General features: G+C 36.5%; 1 protein-coding gene across 1 annotated transcript in view; it reads left to right on the plus strand.

Annotated features, from left to right (window-relative positions):
• Positions 1–21,352, plus strand: part of dab1a (DAB adaptor protein 1a) — a 216,379-nt gene that overhangs the window by 151,881 nt on the left and 43,146 nt on the right. Inside the window, 5 exon segments of the mRNA XM_051138883.1 lie at positions 8,887–9,018; positions 11,439–11,558; positions 13,665–13,703; positions 15,040–15,102; positions 18,977–19,030. Of these exon segments, the coding sequence (XP_050994840.1) occupies positions 8,887–9,018; positions 11,439–11,558; positions 13,665–13,703; positions 15,040–15,102; positions 18,977–19,030 (408 nt within the window).

Here is a 21,352-nt window from a genome sequence, read left to right on the forward strand (position 1 = left end):
CTATTAAACTATTAAAATTAATTTTCTCTGTAGATGAATTGATTTGTGTGCTGCAAGGTTGTCAACTGACGGTATGCACTTTTGTTCAAACTGTCAGCCTGTTTACTTACTTTTTTCCCCAGCTATTTTAATTAATTTTTTTGATTCTGCAGAGATCAAATAGAGTTCTGCAAACAGGGTTCCGGTAGTAAAAAACTCTATTTTTACGATAGGGAAGTTGTTTTTTAACAACTGATGAAGCTTTTCTTAAGGGAACTCCAGGTATTAAAACGTGTATGGCTTAATATAACATAATCATGTTTCTTACTGAAATATGTAGTAGTAGAAAACCCATGAAAGATTTACGTTATTTAAAAAATCCACATTGATTCATACATTTTGGATTATGGGGGGCACCATTATTTCAATTATGTGAAATGGTTGCTCTTGGTGGGCTACTGGCGCTACCTGTTGCTATTTTTACCTCAACACAACTCAGAAATTAAAACACTGATACGATGCCACATTGTGTGGCTTTCAGATGTGATTTTTAGTCAAAGGGCAACAAGAAAAGCAATGTAAGTCTTCACTGCTTTCTTAGTTATAAGAAGAGGAGAAAAGAATGTGAAGATGCCTGTGGACGAATAAAACTTCTTAAAGACCCAGGTTTTGTTCTCTCCACTTTAGCCCTGATGCCTTTGAGGCTTTTCGTAGACCACAGCTACTAAAAACTTACAAATGGCAGAGACAAGAAACACTAGATGCCATCCTGGCAGGATGTGAACATGTCAGCGCTTGTCTTGACGCTACAGTCACTGAAGGAGTTTCTCAGTGCGGATTTCACTCGATATCCGGGGCGTTTAGACACCTTGTGAGGAAAATCGATGGTACGGTTTAAGCCTACGCTTATATCCATTGCCACCTGTAAGCTCTTTCAGTAGCTGTGGTCATCATATCAGTATTTTATTTTCCAAGTTGTGTTGTAGTAAAAGTAGCAACAGGTAGCGCCAGAAGCTCACCAAGTGCAACCATTTCAAGTCACTGAAATAATGACGCCCATAGGCCATAATATGTATAAAACCATGTGGTTTTTTTCAAATAACGTAAATCTTTTATAGGTTTTTTACTACATATTTCATTAAGAGACATCATTTAACAACAATAATTAATTCTTTTTTTCAAATATTTGCATAGTGCTTAGTGAGAAGAAAATACATGTGATAATGCATGTGAGAATGTTGTACATTAAAAGGCAACATAACAATGAACAGCCTTCACACTAAGAGCATGTACATGATGCCTTAAAATGCTAATAACTAAGTAGGCAGCTCATTAGGTTTCAGAACAGTGCTAATGTGTTCTCTTTCTGACCTTGAAGGTCTTAGCAGTGTGATGCTCAGTGTATCATCACCATGGTAACGGTGTCATTATCAGTGCAGTGGCGTGACCTCAGAGGTCGTAGGGCTGCTGTGACGATTTGAATGAAAGGAAAGGAATGAATGAAAGCCACAAAAGGCAGCAATCTGAAACATGCTGCTCTGATGAAGCGTCGCCGTATGGTGCTGCGTGTATTATTGAGCGCGAGTTCTTACGTGTGTGAATGACCTGCAGATTATGGGTCATTATGATGGAAAGCGGCTCGTGTGCTGCGATAACACAGGACTCGCTACGCCAGCTCGCGGCAAACATTCCATTCTGTGAACTAGTTAGAAGAAGGCTGGCATTGAATAGGCACACAAGTAATTAATCTTTCAAGGATTTTCTATGCTTCCAATTTTAAACTGCCCAGAAGGAATGGAAACGCAGTTATGTGCTGAAGATTTTGCATCTAAAACCCAGAAAAGCACTTGAAAGATTAAAGTCTGCAGTTGGTGGGACTGTTTCATTTTGTATTACAAGCAGCATTCTTGGAAAACAAGCAATTTATTCGCTGGGAAGCCAGACATTTCCTTTCAAGTTTTATTATGAATGAAATGGAATTTCCTTTTGTGTAAAATAGCTGTATCCAGAATCAAAAAGCTAAAAAGTGTGTACGGGTGTTGATGAAACCAGAGATGGAGATACAACAAAAAGAAGAAGCACAGGGAATTAAATCATTCAGTGAATTATTCTTTTTTTTTTTCAATCCGCTCCAATGTGCAAACCAGTTCACGAAAATCAGCTGAATGCCGCTAGAAAGATAAAAGTAAGGAAGCCCATTTCTGCCACTGAATTAAAAATATAAAAGGTAATCGCAGCTTTATCTCACAATTCTGACTGTTTTTCTCAGAATTACGTGATATAAATTTGAAGTTGTGAAAAATAAAGTTACAGTTCTGAAAATTAAAGTTAGAATTGAGAGATAAACTCACTTTTTTCTGACTTTTGCAATGTCTTGCAATTTTTAATTTTTCTCAGAATTGCACCATAAACTCGCAGTTGTGAAAAATAAAGTCACAATTCTGAGAAATAAAGTCAGAGATTACTTGATTACTTTTTTCACAGAATTGTGAGTTTATATCTAACAATTCTGACTTTATACACTGACCAAAATTATAAACGCAACATTTATTTTTTTGCCCCCAATTTTCATGAGCTGAACTCAAAGATCTAAGATTTTTTCGATGTACATAAAAGGCCGATTTCTCTCAAATATTGTTCACAAATCTGTCTAAATCTGCTTCCAGGAATTGTGTACAGATCCTTGCAACATGGTGCCGTGCATTATCATGCTGCAACATGAGGTGATGGTCGTGGATGAATGGCACAACAATGGGCCTCAGGATCTTGTCATGGTATCTCTGTGCATTCAAAATGCCATCAACAAAATGCACCTGTGTTCATTGTCCATAACATCCCCCTGCCCATACCATAACCCCACAGCCACCATGGGCCACCCGATCCACAACGTTGACATCAGCAAACCGCTCACCCACACGACACCATACACGCTGTCTGCCATCTGCCCTGTACAGTGAAAACTGGTTTCTGCTTCATCTTTGAAGAGAACACCTCTCCAAAGTGCCAGACACCATCAAATGTGAGCATTTGCCCACTCAAGTCGGTTACGACGACAAACTGCAGTCAGGTCAGAGAACCCAATGAGGATGACGAGCATGTAGGTGAGCTTCCCTGAGACGGTTTCTGACAGTTTGTGCAGAAATTCTTTGGTTATGTAAACCGATTGTTGCAGCAGCTGTCCGGGTGGCTGGTCTCAGACGATCTTGGAGGTGAAGATGCTGGATGTGGAGGTCCTGGGCTGGTGTGGTTACACATGGTCTGCGGTTGTGAGGCCGGTTGGATGTACTGCCAAATTCCCTGAAACGCCTTACAACAGCTTATGGTAGAGAAATGAAAATTCAGTTCATGGGCAACAGCTCTGGTGGACATTCCTGCAGTCAGCATGCCAATTGCATGCTCCCTCAAAACTTGCAACATCTGTGGCATTGTGCTGTGTGATAAAACTGCACATTTTAGAGTAGCCTTTTATTGTGGCCAGCCTAAGGCACACCTGTGCAATAATCATGCTGTCTAATCAGCATCTTGATATGCCACACCTGTGAGGTGGATGGATTATCTCGGCAAAGGAGAAGTGCTCACTAACACAGATTTAGACAGATTTGTGAACAATATTTTAGAGAAATAGGCCTTTTGTGTACATAGAAAAAGCCTTAGATCTTTGAGTTCAGCTCACGAAAAATGGGGGGGGGGGAACAAAAGTGTTGCGCTTATAATTTTGGTCAGTGTAGCATGCAATTGCAAGTTTATATCTCACCATTCTGAGAAAAAAGTCAGAATTATGACATACAAACTTGCAATTGCAAGGAAAAAGTCTGAATTCCAAGATATAAACTTGCGATTGCAAAAAAAAGTCAGAATTCTGAGATGTAAAACCGCTATTATGAGGTAATAGTCAGAATTCTGACATATGAACTTGCAATTGTGGAAAAAAAAAAAGTCTGAATTATTATTTTCAATGAAAAAAAAGTCACAATTGCGAGATTGCAGTTAATATAATATTAACTAAGTAAAAGACGTCTTAAGTGTATTTAAAGTGTTTTTTTATATTTATAGTAAATACTTTTTAAATCACTAAATTGCTTCTTCATTACAACTGTGTAATTACAAATATACTTAAATACATAACATGCAAGTTTCAGTAGAAACTACATTAAAGTATGTTTTAGTTTACCATAAATGCTTGTCTGTACAATGGACAGTACATTGTAACTATAATTATGAAATTACAAAAAAACTATAATACATTTTAATTTACAGTATATTTAATATACAAGTATATTCTTTCTAAGCATATTATTTCTGTTATAAGTACTTCAATGCTAAGTGTACTCCATTTTCACAAGGGCTGTCACACCTCTGAAAATGTAAATGTGAAATCATCCCGCTCAGTTGTAAGTGTGAAATCATTAAGTTTTGCGTGGGTACATGACATGATAAGTTTGATAATGAAAGCTGCCCATTAACCTCATTCAAAACTTTTTAACAAAGGAAGCCTCATTCTCAAAGTTTGTTTAACACGTCACTGACAACACTTCATATTTCAGCATGGAAAATAGCACCTCGCAGTCAGACGGGTTGTCATAAGATGTCATCCACTCTCGAGTTAACTGCCGGGCCCATGGGGGTGCGTCTTTCCTTCCCCCCGTGCGTGCGGCGTGTGGCGTGTGTATTGTGTTAGTGATGTTTTAATGACTCTAGATGAAGTGGGTGGTGAGGGGAAGATTGCCACTTGCAGTAGATTTCAGCAGATGATTGCTCTTCAGCGGCAGGAGGCTGACACTAGTGCCGAGGCCCTGGTGTTACAGCCATCAGAGCTTTTGACCTATTTTCTGTCCTCCGATCCCCTCTGTGGGTTAATGTCCCCCTTCGTTTGAATGGCTTTTCGGTGTTTGAAGGCTATTTATGAAGGTCTTTGTAGCTTTCCTTGGGTTTTTGGGTTTAAATTGGTGTTTGGATGTAACTGTTATTTTCAAACTAGAGGTTTTGGTGCACAGCTGGGTTCAGTTGACCAGAAAGTTTAGTTTGTTTGATTTTTGGAGGTATGGAGTTTGAACTCAAATAACAAAAATAAATGTCTCAGTATAACCTTGTTGCTGTCAAGCTAGAAGTTTTAAAGCACACCTGGGTTCAGATGACCATAAAGTTCAGTTTATTTGATTTATGTCAGTTGCAAAAGTCAGGTTTAAAGAAAAGAAGTATGTGGAGTTTAAAGTGTAAAATAAAATAAATATTAAGAATGTAAAATGAAATAAAATAAAATAAAATAAAAATGTATGATAAGATAAAATAAAATCATTTGTATGTATATATATATATATATATATATATATATATAATTTTAAAAATGAGGTTATTAAGAATGTAAAATGAAACAACATAAAACAAAATAAAAATGTATGATAAGATAAAATAAAATAATGCAAAAATTAAAAATAAATAAAATTAAAATAGAATAAAGTAAATAGAATAAATTACTTAATGTTAAATAAAATAACAATAATAAGATAATTATGAAGAAAAATATAAGAAAAGAAAAATATAAGAACATTAATTAAAAATGTAAATAAAACTAAATAAAATAATAAAAACCACTTAAGAGAGTACACTTTTATGTGTCACGTTTGCTGGTGCAGGATGGAAGACAGGGTACAACGTACGGAACAAATCTAATTTTAATTACTTTCACGAGGAACAGACAGGAACACAGAGCGATATCCACACACGTAGAAACACACTAATCAACAATATGCAACAATATGCAACAATAAAGACCGACCAGGAACTAAACACAAGGAGGAACTTAAATACACAAACTAATCAGAACATACCCAGGTGAGGACAATGAAACACTCAGGAAGAAACAAGGAGGGCGTGACTAGGGTGACGAGAGGGCTGAGTCCAGGGAGCACATGGTGAAATCACAACAAAAACACACGATGACAAAAAGGATACGTGACATTACCCCCCCCTCTCACAAGGCGCGACTCGCGCCGTAACACATACACTGGGGTGGGGGGGTGGGCGCCCTGGAGGTCCGTGCTGGACAGACACCGGGTACTTAGGGGCGTACCTCCAGGGCGGATCAGGGAGTTCAGGAGGCCATGGTGGATCAGGGAGTTCAGGAGGCCATGGCCGGACAGACAGTTCAGGTGGCCATGGCGGGTCTGGGGGCTCAGGTGGCCATGGCGGGTCTGGGGGCTCAGGAGGCCATGGCCGGGTAAACAGTTCAGGTGGCCATGGCGGGTCTGGGGGCTCAGGAGGCCATGGCCGGGTAAACAGTTCAGGTGGCCATGGCGGCTGGGGGCTCAGGAGGCCATGGCCGGGTAAACAGTTCAGGTGGCCATGGCGGGTAGCCCCCCCCCAAAATTTTCTTGGGGGAATTTACAGTACTGCCAGCCGTAGGGAGCGCTGGATGAGGTGCTGGCTCAGGAGGGCGCGCTGAAGGAGGAGCCGGCTCAGGAGGGCGAGCTGGGCAGAGCTCCGGCTCTGGAGGGCGAGCTGGGCAGAGCTCCGGCTCTGGAGGGCGAGCTGGGCAGAGCTCCGGCTCTGGAGGGCGAGCTGGGCAGAGCTCCGGCTCTGGAGGGCGAGCTGGGCAGAGCTCCGGCTCTGGAGGGCGAGCTGGGCAGAGCTCCGGCTCTGGAGGGCGAGCTGGGCAGAGCTCCGGCTCTGGAGGGCGAGCTGGACTTTGTCTTGGCTTATGAAAAGCACCAGGAACTTGATTTGACTCAGGAGATGTAGCCATGACGTGACTTGACTCAGCCGTGACGTGACTTGACTCAGCCGTGACGTGACTTGACTCAGCCGTGACGTGACTTGACTCAGCCGTGACGTGACTTGACTCAGCCGTGACGTGACTTGACTCAGCCGTGACGTGACTTGACTCAGGAAGGCTGGGCGGAACCAGCGGAGGGTTAAGAAGGCTGGGCGGAACCAGCGGAGGATCAGGAAGGCTGGACGGAACCAGCGGAGGCTCAGGAAGGCTGGACGGAACCAGCGGATGCTCAGGAAGGCTGGACGGAACCAGCGGAGGCTCAGGAAGGCTGGACGGAACCAGCGGAGGCTCAGGAAGGCTGGACGGAACCAGCGGAGGCTCAGGAAGGCTGGACGGAACCAGCGGAGGCTCAGGAAGGCTGGACGGAACCAGCGGAGGCTTAGGAAGGCTGGACGGAACCAGCGGAGGCTTAGGAGAATTAGGGAGATAATAGGAGCAGTGAACTCCAGTGGGATTGCCCTGTCCATAATGTTCATTTCAGCAATCATGACTGGGGACTCAGGCTTGGGGGCCATCTTGGCTTGGGCTCAGGAACGGAGGCCATCTTGGCCGGGGGCTCAGGAACGGAGGCCATCTTACGTGCAGATTCTGGCGTGGCGGCCATCTTGCTAGCAGGCTCTGGCGTGGCGGCCATCTTGCGAGCAGGCGCTGGCGTGGCGGCCATCTTGCGAGCAGGCGCTGGCGTGGCGGCCATCTTGCGAGCAGGCGCTGGCGTGGCGGCCATCTTGCGAGCAGGCGCTGGCGTGGCGGCCCGAGGACAGGGCTCTGGGCGGTGGCCGGCGGATTAGAGCGCGGGGATGAGGCCGGCCGCATCGGGCTGAGGACAGCGGTGGAGCTCTGGAGGGTGACTGGGGATTTGGGACTGGGCTGACGGTTCGAGCCGTTGACACGGTATGTGGAGGTTCTCGGCTTAGGGCAGGCGGGCGCGTTGCGCTGTGTCTGGGAGGAGACTGGAGGATGAGACCTAATCGGACTCTGAACTTCTTCTACTTCAAAATCAGATCCGTTTAAATAGAGAATCAGATTGATTAGCTCGATCAAGGGGAAACTACAAGTGGGAAGCTCGCAGCGTATTGTCTCATCATCCAGCCCCAAAACAAACACAGCGCCAAGAGAAGTTTCGTGCCAGCCTACCTGGTGGGAGAGTTCGATGAATTCCTCCACATACCGTTCCAACTCACGACCGTCCTGCCGCAGTCTCCACAAAGCGTCCTCAGCCCAACTCATCTTCTCTTTATAAGGTCGGTCTTTCTGTCACGTTTGCTGGTGCAGGATGGAAGACAGGGTACAACGTACGGAACAAATCTAATTTTAATTACTTTCACGAGGAACAGACAGGAACACAGAGCGATATCCACACACGTAGAAACACACTAATCAACAATATGCAACAATAAAGACCGACCGGGAACTAAACACAAGGAGGAACTTAAATACACAAACTAATCAGAACATACCCAGGTGAGGACAATGAAACACTCAGGAAGAAACAAGGAGGGCGTGACTAGGGTGACGAGAGGGCTGAGTCCAGGGAGCACATGGTGAAATCACAACAAAAACACACGATGACAAAAAGGATACGTGACATTATGACTGTTTCTGACCACAAATAAGTACATTACACTTCATAATAATGCCAAATTAAAAGTTTAAAATATATTTTAAATCATTGGTTTAATAATCCTTCGTCATACTTTAAAGAAGTACATTTATTTAGATGAGTTGACTGACATCTAAAGCTCATGTAAACACTAAATACACATAAATATAAATAAATATGAAATAAAGAAATATTTATAATATAATATAAGTATATTAAAAAATAATAAAATAAATAGAATACAATTACTTAAAATATAAAATAAAACAATGAAATGAAATAAAATATAAAATAAAAAAAAATAGAATAAAATTAAGTAAAAATGTAAAATAAAATAATAAATGTGGCCCATTTGTAAGAAAATAAAAGGAATACTAGAATACAATATAAATATAAAAAAGAAAATAAAATGAATTAAAATAGAATAAAATAAATAGAATAAAATTAATCAAAAATGTAAACTAAAAAATTGAAATAAAAATGTAATAAAATAATGAAGAAAAACTCTAAAGTGCCTCTGTTTTTTTGTCCACAGGTTCTTCAGCACCACCATGCAGTTCATGAGATTTCCTACATTGCGAAGGATATCACAGACCACCGAGCCTTTGGTTACGTATGTGGGAAAGAGGGAAACCATCGGTTTGTGGCCATCAAAACGGCTCAGTCTGTAAGTAATCCTACCTGAAAAGGTCAAAAATTGGCCTGTGTATGTGTGCGTTGTATGTACGCTATATATCCAAAGTATATTTCAAAACTGAGTGTATTTGCTGCTATGACAGCTTGTACTCTTCTGGAAAGACTTGATCCTTGTGTCTCTGTCTTGTGTTCAGTCCCTCATTTTGATTCTGTGCTGTTGTTTGTTTCTGCTGCTCATCTTTGTTGTTGCATTGCTGTAGTCTGCAGTGCTGCGCTTCTGTGGCAGTTGCTCAATCGATTTCCATACCGGGTCGATGAGTATCTGCTGTCCTCTCTCTCCCCCCGTCCATCGCTCTCTTGCTCTGAACTACAAGTGACCCAGCAAACACATAAAGATAAAGGACTGGCAGCATGTTCCTGTGCTTGTGCTTCATCCAGCCAGAAAACTGTTTTCACTCACTCCTGACACAATTATGGCTGTCATATATTCATTATCTCAACCTCATGTTGTCATGTCCTGCTGATTCTCCACATCTCTCTCTTTTTCTTCTCTTCTCCTCTCTCTTTACTTTCTGCTACGGCAGTATTGTAGTAGAGTGATGGTGTTACAAATACCATGGTGCCTTTGCCTTTGAGTGTTTCTGGACACTTCAGGCAGCTTTATGTTCCTGGGGTTGATTTTAATTAAAACAGAAATTTGATTTCATTTATATATATATATATGTCATTTTGTCATTTTATTTTATCATTTTATTTAGTCAGTTTTATGTTGCTTTGTGTTTATGTCATGTCATGTCACTTTTTTATTTTGCCATTTTTTATTTTATTTTAGTTTAGTTTAGTTTTTTTTATGTCATTTTGTCATGTCGTCATTTCAATTTTTGTCATTTTGTTTTGTTGTAATTTTATTTTATGCTGATTTATTTTAGTTTAGTTTAGTTTTTTGTATATATTATACATTTTATTTTGTTTATTTTGTCATTTTATGTTGTCATTTTATTTTATTTAATATTGTCATTTTATTTTGTTGTTTTATTTATTTTTTTGTTTATTGTTGTATTTTATTTTTATCATATTTTGTCATTTTATTTTATGTCATGTCGTCATTTTATTGTGTCATGTCGTTTTATTTTATTTTGTCATTTTATGTCGTTTTGTCATGTTATTTTATTTTATGTAATGTCATGTCATTTTATTTTGTCATTTTATTTTATTTTATGTCGTCATTTTATTTTGTCATTTTATGTCACTGTCATTTTTTTATTTTATGTCATTTCATATCATGTCATGTCATTTTTATTTTGTCATGTCGTTTTATTTTGTCATTTTTATGTCATTTTGTCATGTTATGACATTTTATGTCGTCATGTCATGTCATTTTATTTCATGTTATGTTGTTTTATTCACTTTGTCATTGTATTTTGTCATTTTATTTATTTTTTTCTTTTTATTTTATTTTGTTTCATGTTATGTCATTTTATTTTATTTTGTCATTTCATTTTGTCATGTTTTGTTTTATTTTATTTTATTTTATTTCATTTCATTTTATTTTATGTTGTTTTATTTTATTTTATGTCATGTTATGTCATTTTTATTTTATGTCATGTCAGGTTATTTTATTTTGTCATTTTATGTCTTTTTATGTTATGTCGTTTTATTTTATTTCATGTTATGTTGTTTAATTTTATGTTATTTCACTTTGTCATTTTATTTTGTCATTTTATTTATTTTATTTTATTTTATAAAATATTATTTAACCGTGTATATATAAGAAAAATAAATGCCAGTTATGAAATAAGCTTTAGCCCCTGAGCCATTTTATTCCAATTATTACAATGTCATTTCCAACACAAAATAAAAATAAACAGGGCCAAATAGTTGAAGAAATGATACTCTATCATATATCCAAAAGTTAATGCATGTCTTCTTTACTCTCTTCTCTTCTCTTAAGTCTTTCTTCATTTTTTTTTTTTTTTTTTTGTTCCTGTAAACACTTTCTTTTTTTTACTTCCATCTGCTCGTATTGCATTTCTCTGGTGTGAGTCTTCTGGAATGGGCAGCAGAAAAATACCCAAGGTGGATTTTGAGGGCAAACGCTCGCTTCACATTTTCATCCATGTATTTATTGAGATATTAGTGACATTTAGGCTGCGCTGGGCAGGAGCTGCATTTTTAATGCTAACATGGAGCTTTGATGCTAACTACAAAGAGTGAAGCATGATCTGACCCGGCCCTTTCAAATGGAAAGCACTTTGTTCTGTCACCTCTCATCTGGCAGATGAAGCAGAGGTTAAGAGGTCCTTCTTATGTCTTTTCCAAAATACTTTTGCTCTGAATTGTTTGAAGAAATGTGCAGACAATACAGCGGTTATTCAGGATGGGCCCCTATTGAGACGATCATGTTCCTCTTTGTCTCTATAAATCTGCGTCTCTCTGCCTGTGTTTCTGCAGGCTGAGCCTGTGATCCTTGACCTCCGTGACCTTTTCCAGCTGATTTATGAGATTAAGCAGAGGGAGGAAATCGAGAAGAAAGCTCAGAAGGACAAGCAGTGCGAACAAGCTGTTTATCAGGTAACACACTCGCACAAAACCTCCACACTTGCATAATCTCAAAACCCCAAAGAGAATTTACAGTTTCTAATGTGCGTATCGTAAATACGACCACATGCACGTCAGCGGTTGAATGAGAGCGCTGTAAAAGAGAAACAACAACAAACTCTAAAGGGAATAATGAAATATGCAATACAAAAAGATGAAAATACAAAAAACAGCACGTTTCCGAGAGGGCTTATTTATTATTTATCTCAGAGAATAGCGTAATTAGATTTATATGAGGCCGGATGTACACTGAAGGTTTGTTTGGTTTGTTTTTTCTCCTTTTACTACTGTTACTTGTCAGACTGTAAATTAATAAGATCTTGGATAAAAACCTTGGTGGACTGTACAACAACACAACAAAACAACATATTCATAAACGACAGATAAAAGACAGCTGTTGTTGTCCTGTGTTGTTGGACAGTATTTATGATTTTATTTTATTTTGATTCAAAATCTGAATTTTATTTTATAAACAAACAAAAAGTCATGTAATTATTAATACTTAATAAATGTAATATTTATTACATTTGTATTAGCATAGGTATATTATGCAAAACGTATTTATAAGTTATTATATTTTATAGTATTCAAAATTATATTATTACTGTTCATTTATATTATATTAGTTTATATCCATGTACATATTATGTATTTATGAATTTGTGCATTTGTCTGTATTAAATTAAATCCAGCTTTTTCTAAATACTAACTTATGTGTATTAGCATAATACATGATGATAATCAAAATATAATAAAATAATGAAATATTACATATATTAAATCTTAATTCTTACATGTCTGTTAATATTTTTCATAATATAGAATTCTATAAAGACAGTATATTAAATATTACATCTCTATAATATTATTTATTATATACATATAAACATTACATTATAGGTATATTATGCAAAATGTATTTATGAATTTGTGCATTTGTCTGTATTTATTTTTTTCATAATCTATTATGCTATAAATGTATTAAATATTACATTTGTTTAATATTTATTATATAAATTTTAACATTACAATTTTATTATCATAGGTATATATATATATATATATATATATATATATATATATATAATACATGATAATAATGATATAATAAAATAATGAGAAAATATAAACTCTATTAACTCTTAATTATTACATCACTATTAATATTACATTTATGTATGTATTAAATAATTAATTAATGTATTTATTTGTTAAATTAATTTGTGCATTTATCTTTATTTATTTATCATGCTATAAATGTATTAAATATTACATCAAAAAATGTATATATATATATTCATATTAACATTACATTTTTATCATAGGTATATTCAAATATATTTATAATTTATTATGTTTTATGTGATTTAAAATTATGTTATTACTGTTGATTTATATTATATTAGTTTATATTAATGTATGTTTTATGTATTTCTTAGTTTGTGCATTTGTCTGTATTTATACATATAAAAATCAATTTTTCTAAATGCTGACTTATGTATGTGTGTGTGTGTGTATATATATATATATATATATATATATATATATATAGCAAAATTCATGATAATAATATAATAAATAGTGATAACGAAATAATTATAAATAATAATGAAATATTATCTTGTGTACACGTATTAACTCAATATTATATTGATATTAATATATATTTTTAGGATTTATATATAAAAATGTTGTATTAAATATTACATTTATTTAATTTTATTTATTGCATCAATATTAACATTACATTAGTTATTTGTAGAACCAGTAACAATGCAACAAGTCTTTTCCGATTCCTGATATTTACAGTGCGCACCAAGCGCCTGGCAGCTCTTTTCGTTTCCTTTTTTCTGTCTGTTGAATCTCAGGTGCATATCTGCAGGGTGATTTCCTTCACACCGCTTTTCCAATACAGACAAAATCACCCTTTTTGCCCTGTACTATTTCTACTGCCAGATATCAAAAATGCTTCTGCTCTGTTTGTACATGAATGACCAAAAATTGGCTGCTTTTTCTCGTCGTCGTCATCTTCTCTCCTGTTTCCCTCTCTGCTCTCCTTCCTCCAATCACCTCCTGCAGACCATTCTGGAGGAAGACGTGGAGGATCCCGTATATCAGGTAACGCTTCGAAATAAACCGTTAATCATGATGTCTGCCTGAACGTACGCTGTCAAATTAGTGCGCCTCTCACTGTCACTTATATAACTCAATAATACGCGTTTAATCTCATTTACAGAAAGAAATAATTCCACTCCATCTTCTATGCACTTTTTTCACTAACAAGACCTGGTGTTTCATCATTTAGATATAGAAAGAAGCAGTGAATCATTGCTATAATATGTTGTTAACTTTTCCTTCTCATAAATTGGGTGTAACACTCGCGATTCGGGAGCCTCCTTAATTTTTTATACTGAAAACAGACAGCTTTAACACATCTCATCTGGGCTGCGTGTGTGTGTGTTTACATGCATTACATTGCCTTTCCGTATTGTCCGTTGTGCTTCATAATGGGAATGAAATAGCCTTTTATGGAATATAATGTGTATGATTGGAGTGTATCTTTAAATAGCAAGACTGGATGTCCATTAGCCGAAGAGAAATGAGAAACGTTGCTTCTAGGCCTAGCAGTTAACTTAAGATTCAATCATTACTAGAAGCAGACCTGATTTGCTGTTAAGGAGAAGAAATAGCCAATGGCTAACTGCTTAACAAAATGAATCGGCCAATGGCGACAGCTAGTAGTTTGTAAATGGGAACGGCTGAGCCATTAGATGTAATGTCACAGAAAATGGAGACGATTCTGCCATTAGCGCAAATGTGGTCTTGAAAGGACAGGAGTTAGCGATTAGCTTGAATGCTGCTTGCCAAAAATGGCTCTCGTCTCTGTGTGGTCCATGAGGAAATATCACAGATATGGGTTTAAATGTTTTAAAACAGCTTCTCAGCTTGTCAAAAGCAGACCTACAGTATGCTGGGAAAGTTTTGTTACCATGGCTAAGTTAGCGTTAGCATGCCTCATTAAAGAAACATGCAGTTTTGTGTTATACACTTTGAATTATTTCTCTTCAGTGTTGTAAAATTCAATCCATCGCCCTGTTCGCAGGGGTATGGATCTCCATACTGGATCATTAACATTTTTAAAGGCTGAATATATGCATGAGGCTCGGTTAGAAGGAATCCCTCGCAATTTTTTCCTCAGAAACGATTCTTATTTGTTATTATGGTTATTTTAAGCTATCTCGAATGTAGAGAGAAGAGCTAAAGCGACTGTAACGCTTTGCTAGGCCAGTGCATGTTGCTAAAGGTCACTGTTGAGGGTCCCCTTGCGGGTCGCTGTTGATTCTGTGTGATCAATCTTCAGTCTTCTTCCTTTTCTCTTTTCTTTTTTTCTTTTCACACTCACCTTTTTCCTGTCCCTGTGCCTTTTTATCTTCCTCTGCTGCCGATGTTGTAGTACATTGTATTTGAGGCGGGACACGAGCCCATCCGTGACCAATCAGAGGAGAGCATATATCAGGTACACTGCCAAATCATAATAATGTTCTTAATAATGGTACTTTTTAACTGATAATCATTTAATCAGATATTTCAATATTAGTTTGCGATGGAAATTACAATATACTTTCACTGCTAGTAACTATTTAGGTTCTATCAATATAGTACAGAACATGATAAACAATTCAGACTAGCAAATGTCTAAATAAAATTAAGTTTTTGGGGAGATTTGAAAATGTGACAGCATTTTTGTTCTCAAATTCTAAAAGAGAATTGATGATTTAAGAGTTAAAAATACTAGCAAACATGATGGCAACAGACTAATTAAATCAATAAATAACAACAATAAATAATGCATTCATATATATACGTTCATATAGATAGATAGACAGATATATCTATTCAATATAATAGATGCTAATATAACATATTGTCAAATACTTAGCTTACACTATTACAAGTTCTGCTAAAAATGCATAAACAAATTATAAAAGAGGAACTTATAATTTAAGATAAAAAAAATTGCAAAAATGGTGGCAAAGTAAATAGACTAATTAAAAAAAAGTAATTTAGTAAGTATCGTAATTTTTTTTTCATAAATTACTATAATGTTATACTATTTTTATTAGAAAAGAGGAATGTATCATTTAAGACTTTAAAATATTTGCAAAAATGGTGGAAAAGTTTTTTTTTTTTTACAAAAATGTTAACAATAAATATTTTTTCATAACTGACTGTATTGGTATAATATTTTTATTATAAAAGAGACAATTATAACTTAAGGATTAAAAATATGTGCAAAAACTGTGGAAAAGTTTTGTTTTTTTGTAAGTATGGCAATAGACTAATTAAATAAAGTTAACAATAAATTCATAAAATAGTTTTTTTTTTATAAGTTACTATGATGTTATCATATTTTTATTATAAAAGAGGAATTTATAGTTTAAGAAAAATTGGGAATTGTTTTTTTATATATGAGTATGGCAATACACTTTAAATCAAAAAGGTTAACAATAAATTCACTTTTTTTTCATAAATTACTATATATATATATATATATATATATATATATATAGTTAACTATTTAGTATAGTATAGTTCTATATATAGTAGTTAATAATAATTGTCAAATTATGAGTAATGTTAATAATGTTGTCAAATACTTACAATACTTAACAGTAACATTAAAATTACTATAATTTTATCATATTTTTATTATTTATATATTTATTTTTTGTATTGTATATGTATTATTATTATTATATTTTATTTAGAGAAATGTATCATTTAAGAGTTGAACATTTTGGTAAAGTCTTTCTCATATATATATATATATATATATATATATGAGAAAGACTTTACAAAAATGTTCAACTCTTAAATGATGCATTTCTCTAAATAAAATATATAATATATATATATATATATATATATACAAATATAAAATATATATATAAACTATAAAATATATATATATACATATATATAATATATATATATATATATATATATATATATATATATATATAATATGCTAATATATTAATAATTGAATTATTATTTAAGTCAGAGATGCACTGTTAAATTCCACTCATAAATTAAATTTTTTTTGTAATTATAAAAATGTAAAATATTTTCAGGGACTATTTGATCTGATTCATATTTCAGATCCTGTTAAATTGTGTCAGTTGTGTTTTTTAGATCATTCCCTCTTTTGAAAGGAACCTATACTCACCAAACAAACAAACAAAAAACTTGGTGTAGAATTTTCTTTGAGAAAATTATCACAAAGAAATTGATAGTAAATTTCACAAACGAAACAAAACAAAACAAAACAACAAAATGAAATATAACTACATAAACTTTAAATCTGAAGTAGAAAGACTGAAAAAGTATTTTCTAGTAAAATTCTTTGTTTTATTTATTTAGGGAGTGCTGAAACTGGTTGTTTTTTACTGAACAATACAATCAATACGTTTGATAAACGTAATACATCAAACAGAGTCCTATCATTAAAACCTGTCAAGGTTTTCAGGTTTTGATACCAAACAGCCAATAGGGAGCCTCTAAACAAACCTTCATTCTTCTTTAGATAAGACTTTAGAACAACCCCAGGTTTTGATGGTGCAGCTCCTGACAGCTCCACTGTGTAGTTGCCAGAGTCCCACCTGTGAATTAGAACGGAGTGCTACGCCAAGCCACACTAATTCAGCGTGACGGCCCTTTCAAAGATTTACACCCAGCGCTGTTTCGTGCTCCAAGCCCCATGACCATGACAACAGCAGGTGTTGTATCCTCAGGTGCTGCTTTGTTTTGTCACCTGTGGCTTGAGTCAAAAAGAAGCACTGCCAAGCAAAACAATAAACACATCAGTGCCCCCAACACTTTGCCAGTCTGTCTCCTCCACAACTTTATACATATCCGGCCTACCGTCACAGTCAGTTTAGTAGCTCTTTGAAAGCTTGAAACGCCATTAGGGACCAAATTATACCTCCTAACTATTCAAATGTGCGCGCTAACCTGACACTTCACAAACTCCTTCACTTGTTGCTGACATCAGGACAGATATCGGAAACTCGGGAGCATGAAAGAGACATCTGCTTTCTGTCACATCATTAAAACCAGGAGCAGCTAACACCTGATCGCATCTCATATCAAACAAAAAGCCAGATTGGCCCAGTCAAATCGAATCTGCGCAAACATCACTTTTGATCTTTGTTAACAGCGATGAAATAGGGAAAACCTAAACGAATAGAACAAGAGATTTGTGTTCTCTAGATGTCCACAGTCAAGACTGAAGGTGTATGAATAGTATAATGAAGCAATGAATTATGGTTTTGCCTGTCTTGCCTTAAAGGGATAGTTCACTCAAAAATGAAAATTCTGTCATTAATTACTCATCCTCATGTCGTTTCAAACCCGTAAGACCTTCGTTCATCTTCAGAACACAAATTAAGATATTTTTGATGAAATCCAAGAGCTTTCTGACCCTGCATAGACAGCAATGCAACTGACACGTTTAAGACCCAGAAAGGACATTGATAAAATAGTCCAAAAAAGAGGGGGGCGGAAACCTACTAATGTCTCGACACCTCATAAAACAACATAATACAGCATCTCAAAGCTAGTTAAGTTCCTTAACCAAAGCTAAGACTATGCAGGATAAGTAACCTTGACCTCCAGCGGGACCCTTGGATCCCGAGTGGATTTGGCTCTGGCAAAGTTTGCATAGCATGACTGAGGGATTGATGCTGAGTGTAGGGAGCTTTCCAAGGTCTGCATAGAGAAATTACTCTGCTGTGAGAGGAAGCAGCAGGTCTGTCCTCTGCCCTTTCTTCAAATGAAAGAGTGAGAATGATTAATCATTGCTGTCACTGTGTGATCTTTGAATAAAAGAAATGGAAAGATCACTTCAAGTGTACGATCAAATAAAAACACAGCGGCAATCAGTCTCTCAGCAAGAGAGGAAATTAAGAACAATGGCAAATTAGAAAGAGAGAAGACATGGAAATAACAGAGAATGAAAGGATCTGCATCTTTAGTAACCGTGTATTGTAAAGATAAAAATGATGGTACCAGATAATGTGAATTGAGAAATAATTAAATTAAATTAAATTAAATTAAATTAAATTTAAAATAAAATAAAATAAAATAAAATAATTTTGTTATAAATAAAACTTATAAATACAACATACAAAATTAAATTTCTATTATTCTTGCATTTCATTATTAATTAAAACACAACACATTATACACAGACAATGACTCATTTTGCTCTCCAGGAAGCATAAAATTTGCATTATTCATTAACCTTGTAAAGTCTCCTGCTGAAATCTGAACTTTTGGTAACTTGTCATGTTAACTGTGCATTTGGCTGGGCTCCCTGTCCACACCAGGTCCCTACCAGCCAACAAAAGGAGGGAGTTTATGACGTCCCAAAGCGACATCCAGTGAGTGGACCTGTGTGTGTTTGTTTATGTGACTATCCTGTGCCTCTCTTTGGCAAACCTTTCAATACAGTATGTAAACCACTGAGCATTAAGCATGTCCCTCTCCCTGTCTCGAGTCTTGTGAGGAGTTCAGCAGCACTCATTCCCCGGCTTACAATAAATCGCATAGACTGTGCACTCTTAATTTTCCCCTGGTGTTTGTGTGTTTTTGGCTGGTTGTGTATATGTTTGTGTTTGTTTCTTGACGGCTGATCATTTTCTTTGTGAAAATCTAGGTGTTTGGGTGGTGGGCATTACATGATTGGTCGGTTTTGCATGATGTACGCTTGTCTTCACCCCATGATAAGGACAGCTGATGCGTTCATGATGGCATTCAGCCTTGTGAATCAAATAGGGATAGTTCACCTAAAATGAAAACTCTCATACTTATTATTTAATTCTAAACCTGTATGATGTATTTTCTTCCATGGAATACTGAGATTTAAAAAAAAAACATACTCTTTTTCATGCAATCAAACAAAAAGCACCATAAAAATAGTCCATATGATTCACATATAATATCATATGATGTTTTGTGTGACAAAGAGGCAGAAATTTGAGTCATTATTCACTAAAAACCTGAATATAGAACCCGCGTCATAAACTGAACCAAAAATTTGTGTAGAAACAGTTTTCCCTCAGAAATTGCTAGTAAATTTAAAAAACAATTACAAAGAAGCGTCTCGGGTACGCATGTAACCATGGTTCGAGACACTGTGTCCTCTAATGGAAACTATGGGGAATGCTTAAAAGGGAACTTCTTGGGTTACACATATAACCATTTTCCCTGAAAGGGAATGTGACACTATATTCTCTAGTGGACACTATGGCATTTCCCATAGTGTCCACTAGAGGACGCAGTGCAAGTTCCCTTGAAAGGGAATATCTTGGGTTATGCATATAACCACGGTTCCCCAAGTGGGAATGAGACACTGCAGTGCAAGTTCCCTTAAAAGTGAACATCTTGGAGGGAATGAGACACTGCACCCTTTAGTGGACACTACGGCGAATGATATAGTGTACACTAAAGTGTCTCACAGTGTGAGTTCCCTTGAAGGGGAATGTCTTGGGTTGTGCATGTAATCATGGTTCCCCAAGAGGGAACGAGACACTACATCCTATAATGGACACTATGGCATTTCCCATAGTGTCCACTAGAGGGTGCAATGCAACTTAGCTTGAAAGGGAATATCTTGGGATATGCATATAACCACGGTTGAGACACTGCAGTGTGAGTTCCCTTGAAAGGGAACATCTTGGAGCGAACGAGACACTGCAACCTATAGTGGACACTATGGCACTACGTCCACTAAAGGACGCAGTGCAAGTTCCTTTGAAAGGGAATATCTTGGTTTATGCATGTAACCACGGTTCCCCGAGAGGGAATGAGACACTGCAGTGCGAATCCCTTGAAAGTGAACATCTTGGAGGAAATGAGACACTGCAATGGACACTATGGTATTCCCTGTAGTGTCCACTAAAGGACGCAGTGCTAGTTCCCTTGAAGGGGAATGTCTTGGGTTATGTATGTAATCATGGTTCCCCAAGGGGGAACGAGACACTACATACTGTAGTGGACACTATGACATTTATGTCCATTTATGGTACTTCCCATAGTGTCCACTAGAGGACACAGTGCGAGTTCCCTTAAAGGGAAACATCCCGGGTTACGCATATAACCATGGTTCTCCGAGAAGGAACGAGACACTGCAGTGCGTGTTCCTTTAAAAGCGAATGACTTGATGGGAGTGTCCACTAGAGGATGCAGTGCGAGTTCTTTTGAATGGGAATGTCTCGGGTTACGCCTGTAACCATGGTTCCCTGAGAGGGAACGAGACAGTGGTTCATAGTCCATAGTGTCCACTAGAGGATGCAGTGCACGTTCCCTTGAAGGGAAACTGTAGTACGATTTAATTAAATGTTACATTTTGAAGTGGAAAAACTGCAGTAGTATTGTCTTCCAAAATGTACTTAATTAATAAATCTTTTCATTTTTATGGTACTTTGAAGTCATTTACATGGAAAAGAGCAACTAGAACAGCCGTTTGTGTTCCACTAAAGAATTAAGGTCATAGAAGTTTGATACTTTAATTTTGGGTGAACTTTTCCTTCAATGCCACACCATGAATGTCCATGAATCATGCATGATCTCTGATAAAAGATGAAAAGTGTGTGTAGTTTTTATGGGTTGACTGATAAAGTCATTTAAATGAGAGATGGCAAACCTGAAATTTTGCCGCATTGAATTTTGCTCTCTCTCTTTAAATGGTCGCCAGTTTCTTG

This window comes from Labeo rohita, chromosome 20 (genome assembly GCF_022985175.1).
Source record: "Labeo rohita strain BAU-BD-2019 chromosome 20, IGBB_LRoh.1.0, whole genome shotgun sequence".
Taxonomy (NCBI): Eukaryota; Metazoa; Chordata; class Actinopteri; order Cypriniformes; family Cyprinidae; genus Labeo; species Labeo rohita.